General features: G+C 31.9%; 1 protein-coding gene across 1 annotated transcript; it reads right to left on the reverse strand.

Annotated features, from left to right (window-relative positions):
• Window positions 1-809: 809 nt before the first annotated feature.
• On the reverse strand, window positions 810-6,013 carry PPH (pheophytinase). The gene is made up of 6 exons (XM_020356436.3): window positions 5,853-6,013; window positions 4,767-5,479; window positions 2,947-3,173; window positions 2,265-2,456; window positions 2,027-2,183; window positions 810-1,252 (listed from the first exon to the last, which is right to left on the reverse strand). The coding sequence occupies exons 2-6, from the start codon at window positions 5,460-5,462 to the stop codon at window positions 1,001-1,003; spliced, it is 1,524 nt and encodes a 507-aa protein (XP_020212025.1). The 5' UTR covers window positions 5,463-5,479; window positions 5,853-6,013; the 3' UTR covers window positions 810-1,000.
• Between the last annotated feature and the right edge of the window lie 2,078 nt (window positions 6,014-8,091).

Here is an 8,091-nt window from a genome sequence, read left to right on the forward strand (position 1 = left end):
TTTGTTGAGTCAAATTCTGCTATAACTGTTAATTTCTTGAATGTTGGGTGCAACAGGCACCATCCTTGTTACTCTTTGTGTAATAAAATAGTTAGTATGACTCATAATGTCTCTCTTGTTAACTATAGACATGTGTTGAGAGAGACTAATCAAGTGACTTATGTTTTAGGTAAGAGAGGATTGACTATGTTAGAAGGCATCCAAATTTTTCATACCCCTGTTGCCTGGTTACTGTTAGCGGATGCTTCCGCAGTCCCCTTTTCTATGGCTTTTAGTTCATGCAGTTAGCCCCTTTCAGCAAATAAAAAATAAAAAATGTTAACTTCTTGATTTCTCTTTTGGGTCGGGTTTCCTCTTAATGTGGTTTGGACCGCTCAACATATATCTTATAGCAAAATTAGTCTCAACACACGTGAGAGACTTATCATCCGAAAATTAAGGGAAGGCTGAATTGAAGGGATATAATCTGTTAGGAGAATGTCGGAGTGGTGGATGTGATGTATCTCTCTTTCTCTGATTTCTGCTTCTCTCTCTGGACCCTTGCAGTATTTCGTTCACATTTATGTTATTTTGTCACTTTTTCATTTCTGGAATTAATCGGCATGTAAGTGGTTAGTTTATAAAATATCCAGAACCTTCTTGCGATTCATATTCTTCATTTTCATGTTTGTCCATGATTTTGACTTATTGCAATATCTAGAATCGAAGAGTGTCACTGCCGAACTGTTTTGGGTTTGCCAAGAATTTCATTACTGAATTAAAAAATAAATAATAATAAAAAAATAGACCATGTTTTGATGTTCTGATGGTTAACATAAAACATCTCCTTTGTAATCGTTGTTAATTTGACATACTTTCTTGGTAACAAATGGATATGTATATACAACATTTTATCTATGATTCTAAAACAAGTGTGTTTGTTTCTCTATACAAACTATGAAAAAGAGAAGACAGTGTACAAAGTTGATTTATGTTTGAAGATGCCATATAGTTCACCAGGTCATTGAGTTTTGGCTGCCAGATTACTGAATTTGGATTGAGATTTAATGAAAGATCTTATCCTGTCCCAAAGTGACAAACTGGAAGCGAAAAATCTTATCATCACTGACTTTTTTGAACCTTCTCTGGGAAATTCTAATTCCCTGTCAATAGTAGTTTGCTTCATGCTGTCTATATCTTCAAGCAATGGTAAGGACACAGAACCCTCGGACTCTAGGTTTTTGATCCACCCACGAAGTAAGAAATTTATGACCTACATATAAACAATGAAACTCAATTTTTATTTTTTAAAATAAGCTAAAGTTTTTATAAAAAAGCTAAGTGAGAGGAGCATAAGATGTTCACTTAGATATCAAAGTAAAGTACAATATGGACAAAAGGAAACTTATAGTACTAATTATTGTGATCATGATCGTGAAAGTCACAACAAGAAAATAAACACTGAAGATGGAATACAATCTAGTAAAAGTAAAATTTCCCCAAAAGCCTTACGATCATTTAAAGAACTTGATAAGATTATATTTAACATTCTTTTCTTAAGATTCCAGATAGAGACATGTACACTGTCAACTGACAAGCCTGAAAAATTATTCGCCTGAAAAGGTAGATGGTTATTTCTTAGATTTTGGACTTGGCCAAAAAGAACACTCGATGACATGAGGGTTGCCCCCACCTATATATACTATTTTGGCTTTATTATTAGTTGACTAAGGATCTCCAACATTATTTGCCTTTGCGAGTCAGTTTAGTATTGCCCTTTATAATGAAAGCCAAAGGTTATAGAACATGTGTTACTTACAATGAGGGAAAGGAAAGTACATAGAAGAAATGATTTTTAAGAAGTGATAAATCAAACTCATTCCTGCCTTTCATTAAGCAACATAGTAGTAGTTCCACATTTAAATTTTGTGCGCATGCTTTTTATCACATAAAATTGATAAAAAAAACCCTTATATCTTCATGGTTTCAGATTGCAATTAAAAAGTAGAATGAAAAGTTTCAAGGTGATTAGTGATGAACTGCATACCTCAGGAACTTCATCATGAGGGCAGTGACCAGCAGGGCTGATTTGATAATATGGAGCTTCAGGCACCAGCCTTTTAACCTGGAGGCCCCAAACTGGTGCCACCCAGGGATCTTCTTTTCCATACATGAGGCAGATTGGCACTTGGTTTGCTCGACATCTAAAACGCAGAAAAGGTGAAAATCCTTAACTTGTGGATTCATGCATATCTAATACCGGATAGAGATCTAGTCATTACTACCTGGATAATGTTTCACTGAAGGATAGTTCTCCTTGAGGAGCAAACATTATTGAAGCAAATGATGCAGCAGCAGCAGGATGCCTTGTGGTTTCAACTATGCGTGAAAAAACGTTATCTACGTTTATCGAATGATCTGCATAAACCTGACTAAGAACCTCAGCAATACTTTTAGGATCACTTATTTTCTCCCACCTATAGGATAAAAAACATGATAACAATCAGCTTAATGGAAGTGCTCCCGGAGTTGTACTATCACCAGTTAAGAAAATAATGGAATGATCTCTGAGACACATTTTGACACCATGGAGAAAAAAAAAATAAAGCTTTCATGGACAATCCCACCCATCGGAAGTACATATTTCAGGATATCTAAAAATTCTTATTAATGGAGAAAGCAACTGCAGTGAATTCTTCAGCAAAATTAATGCCACAAGGCAATTGTATGACTGGAGACAATTTCCAAAAGCACAGTTGTTCTTGTCAATAGTGTTGTGAAGTTTCTTCTTCTAAAAAGAACCCCAAGTTCCTTAAGCATTGCTTCTTATTTATCATTCACATGAATGGTTAAGTAGGAAACATGCCTGAACTGCACTAATTTTGAAGTTCATGACTACAATACTGTAAAAATATCACCAACAGAAGACAGAAATGAAGCAATAAATAAAAATAAATCCAGACTTACAACAACTCTGTAAGTCTCTTTATGCTTGAAGGTAGGGGAAATGTTCCTGCCCATGGAAATAGTTTGGCTAGTCTTGGATTTTTTATTGGATTAGGAAGAAACCCCCAAAAAGGTGTTGCATTAAGCAATGTGACACCTTTCACTAAATGAGGGTTGCATGCCGCAAAATACAATGCAACAAGTCCTCCTAGTGAGTTGCCCACAAGATAGACTGGTTCACCAATGACCTGTAACAACATACTAATTTGCATCATTGCTACAATAATAAATCTACACGAGCAAAGTAGCTTCTGAATAAAACCACACAAAATCCTACCAAGCTTGAAATTATAGATTATCAAAATCCTTTCTGTCAACTATATTTCTCATTAGAAATGTTAATGTGATTATAATAACATATAGAACAAAAGATTGCAGAAGGTTAGAAAGATCTTAGGAAGACAAAATCTTTGAAGAAAAAATATTGAAGAAATATTCTGTTGTGTGGATTTCCATTATAGATTAATTTAAACACAAGTATAAAATGAAACATTAAAATACTGATGATCATACATGGCTTTCTTGGTAGCAGAAAAAAAGAATATTTGCAGTATAGATTAACTTAATGGTTGTGGCAATATTTTTATTGGCATGGTTGTGTTGACAGTCAACAACAGATATTGGAGAAGGAACCGGCAGTGCACTCTTGGATCAAATGGGGTAACAGAAATATCATGACAATTATAGTTTTTTCAATAAAAGTCAAGCAAATCAAGCATTGGTAATTACCACCAGTGCAATACAAATCATGCTTTATTTGTTGAGAAGTTATTATAGTTGAAGAACTAGACCGCGCATGAGAGGGACCACAAGAACAAAAAGGCTGCACAAGTCCCAAAATGATGAACTAATCATCCTAAAGTCTTTCTTAGTTCGGCATATATTAAAAATAAGCCATTTTGAATAAAATAACCTTACCTATTGTTCCAACTATATCATACCACGACAATTAACAAACAAGCAAACTGGGCCATACTAAAAGGTAACCATACTATGGGGTTACATGATGCTATAAAATATTTGTCTGATTAAGATATAGATAGAGTCTGCATATAGTTTTTCTCCTGTTTGAAATGAATACATCTTAAGAAAATGTCAGAAGAAATCGAGAAGCAAACTGCCTGAAACATTTTTCAGTATATAGTTTGAGCAAAGCATTAACAGGACAGAAGTAGCAAATATTGGCGTGGCAGTGTCTGACCGAAATCATGAAGTAATTGTCTTTAAGTCTTTCTCAGTACCACTGATATTAAAAATTAGTCATTCGAATCAAATAATGTCTTTTATTGCTCCAACCATATCCCACCATGAATAATTAATAAAAAAACCAGCAAACTAATTAGAATTACAAATTTCACCATACTATGAAGGTGTTACACTAAGCTATAAGTTATTTGTCTGATTAAAACATGGATACAGTCCACAAATAATCCTTTTTCAGAATACTTAAGCAATGAATCATACAGGTCAAGAAAGTATAGTATCAATCAAACACAAGAGTTTAGACAACTTAGTCATAGATATTAGATAGAGGATTTGGTAACATGTCATGAACAAACTAGCCTAAAGCTTAAATTGTTAGATAAAGACACATAAATGGATTCATAGTTTCGTATGTTACAAGGAGAAATCTAAAACTCCAGAGTGAAGAAAGCAAACCCAGAATAAAATTTACCTGGAACAGTTTTCATGATATAGTTTGAGGCTTTTAGCAAAAGAAACAAAAGCTAGACTCAAGGCTAAAAATTGGACACTATCAAAGAAGAGTGCATGTGACTTACCTCCTCTACGAAGCAGCGAACTTGTTCTTGCCATAAATCAACCGAATAAACGAGCTTAGTTGCCCACGGTTCGGTTTCATCTCCAAAACCCCATGAAGAAGTACTTCCATTTGATGCAGACAGAGGAGCAGGATCTTCAAAAGGCAAAGACATCCCTTGGCCTAGAAAATCCAGAGACCAGGCTCTGAAATCACGCCCCAAATCCCTCAGTTGCTTCTCATAATGGAAAGAGCCAACACCAAAACCTGGCAGAAAGAGAACATGTGGAGAATCCACGTTTTCACACCCTGCTTTCTCATAGTGCACGTTGAGTTTCGGCTTCCATCTCCAAAAACAACTACTTATTGGAGCACCAGATTCACCATTTGAATCATCAGGTAGACCTGGAATCAGAACCTTGGTCGCAGGCTCCTCTATCCCTGAAATATCCCTTGCTTCCTCTTCACCAATCACATAACCATCATAACTTCCACTACAAACCTTGAAATTGAGTCTTTTAGAGCCTCTTAGCTGCACCCGACCCATATCATAAAATCCCACATGACCATGCGTAGAAATAGTATTGGTGTAATAAACTCCAAGTTTTCCTATAGAGGGAACTCTTGATTGACGTGAATCCAAACTCTTTTCAAATAATTTCCACTTCGAGTTCACAACTTGACAGCATGGTGCTGACCCATAGGAAAGAGTTTCCATACCCCAGAAACTGTGTTCTGCACCAACCACAAACCAGCAGCAACAAAAAAAAAAAAAAAAAAAAAACTGTTTATCAGTGCAAATTCAACTGGATTTTCCCTGAGATAGACAAGGAGAACCAATTTGAACAAATAAAAATTGGTCATTCTGAACTCCAAACTGATTTTATTTTTCTTCTAGCAAACAAAGCAAGTAATATAGCAATTTGTATAGAGATTATGTGGGCTGAACTGAACATAAAAATATAGCAATTTGAATTTGGAACACATCAGGCAGTGGCTTTTCATAGTTAATAAATAATTCAAATTAAAAAAAAAAAAAAAAAATCATCTCTTCGAGCTTCAAAACATTCAGTATCAGTAAATCTTGAGTTGTTTACGGAAACTTTACCTTTAATTTAATGAAAGAATGAGCATGAAAACCTGATGCTTCCCTAGCACTTCAGTATTTTCAGAGTTTAGAACAGGATGTACAAAAATAGATATGTTCTAGATCCCCTAGATATGTTTCGAGTTGCTTGAAAGATTCTCCTTCTTTTTTAAACCAAAAGAAACCAATACTGCGAGTTTATTATTCATACTATTTTCCAGAAAAGAATTCTAATATATAATTAACTTTATTAGTGTAAGAGTAAGTATTGAAACTCAACCTTTTTCTTTAAATAAATTAATTATGATTAAGTAAACCGGTTCTTGCTATTTAAAAATAAGGATTAATGTTTGCCCACCAAAAATTTCGTCTTGCAAATTTTAGATTAATTTAAGATTTAAAATACCTTGTGAAACATGTTTATAAAAAAAATAAAAATAAATATGTACTTTGCTTTTATAATATAGGGAATCTTTATTTTGTTTTTAAAATTTGGTTGTTATATTTCTTTTAAAGTTAGATCGTATATGTAGACATATTATCTATGTGATTATTATATCATGATATAATTAAAAGTAAAATATTATTCGAGTCTTGAAAATGTATATAGTTAATACTTTAGTTTTTAGAAGCATAAAAGTTAAAACAAATTCTTTGAAAGTATAAATCATTCTTCACTTTAGTACATATTAAAGAGCAAGTGATTTAAATAATAATATCAACATATATTTAAAAATTAAAATGATATAAATAATTATTTTTAAGAATTTAAATGAAACAACTAGAAAAGCTTTACTTTTATAAATAAAAAAATTCTTACGTTTAGGAATTAAAGTGCAAGTGATATTTACTTTCAATGACTTGAATAGTATTTTATCCTATGAGTTATATGTTATGCTATTATTAAATAATAAGAAGAATTGTTTTTAATTTTTTTAAAATTATATAAAATAAGAAGAAAAAACATTTAAATTTGATATTTGTGTTATATTAATATATTTAGAGGAATTTCGAGTTAATGTTAAGTAAAAAGAAAATAATTAGGAGTGAGATGACAAAATGATAGGTTCTGTTTTGTCCGCTTCAAGCATCATAGTTGCTGCATTTGAAACGTGTGCTTTCCAGAAAAATCTGCTAACCTAAAGGACCCACCCGCCACGTGTCCCTTCAACAGTTCAACTTTCACTTCACGCTTGGTTCAAACGGGTAAAAACTAAAAATGGTTTGTGTATGGGATTCAAATTCAAAAATTAAAAACATATTCGTAACATAATTTTGAGTGTAATGAAATTCTTGGGATTCAATCTCACTTAAATTTTTGTTAAAATAAATTTTTAAAAATGTTATTTAATTTAAATAATGTCGTTAACAGATAAAAAAAAATCATCTATACATTAATTATTGAGTTTTTTTTTACTGACAACATCAATATTGTTTATATCTTAGAAAATTAAGATATTAAAAATATGACAACGATAAATAATATGATATCTTAAATTAATTCTTTGAATTAGTTTAATATTAAAAAAATATTTAGATTAGAAATACAACTTATAATCGATTCTCATAGATAATAAACTTGAGACATTGAGTCAGTATGGATAATTTATTTTAAAAAATATTTATTAATATATATGAACACAAAATTATAATTATTACATGAAAAAGAGAGAGAAAGAGAGAACACTCACTAGAAATAAAAATGAGTCAGAAAAGAGGCCAAAATATAAAAAGGAAACTAACCGGTAAAAGATAAAAATTGACAACCAAATATAGAATTTAGAGTCCTAAGAGGAAAAAAAAAACAACATAAAATACATATTTATATTATACTTAAAGTCAGGGGTTACAGCTGCACCCTGAAGTACACGTAGGTTCACCACCGATTCTCATAATTATTTTTATGAATAAAAAAAATCTTGAAAAAAGTTTGTTTCGAATTATCTTTATCTATTTTTTAGAATATGATATGACACGTGAAAATATTTTTCACATTTATTATAAGGCTTCTAGGATATCTTTTATTCTTAGAAATGATATTTTCATGAGTATGAAAGTTTAAATAATAATATTTAGTTTAAATAATGTCGTTAACCGATAAAAGAAGGTCAGCACTAATTATTGAGTGTTTCCTTTTACGGACAGCATTAACATCGTTAACATCTTAAAAAATTACGATACTCTAAATAGTATAAGACCTAATCACTTATATACTATCGGCGTAAAAAAAATTTATATTAGCAATCAATTAAATCTTTTA

This window comes from Cajanus cajan, chromosome 10 (genome assembly GCF_000230855.2).
Source record: "Cajanus cajan strain Asha chromosome 10, NIPB_CcT2T_4, whole genome shotgun sequence".
Lineage (NCBI taxonomy): Eukaryota > Viridiplantae > Streptophyta > Magnoliopsida > Fabales > Fabaceae > Cajanus > Cajanus cajan.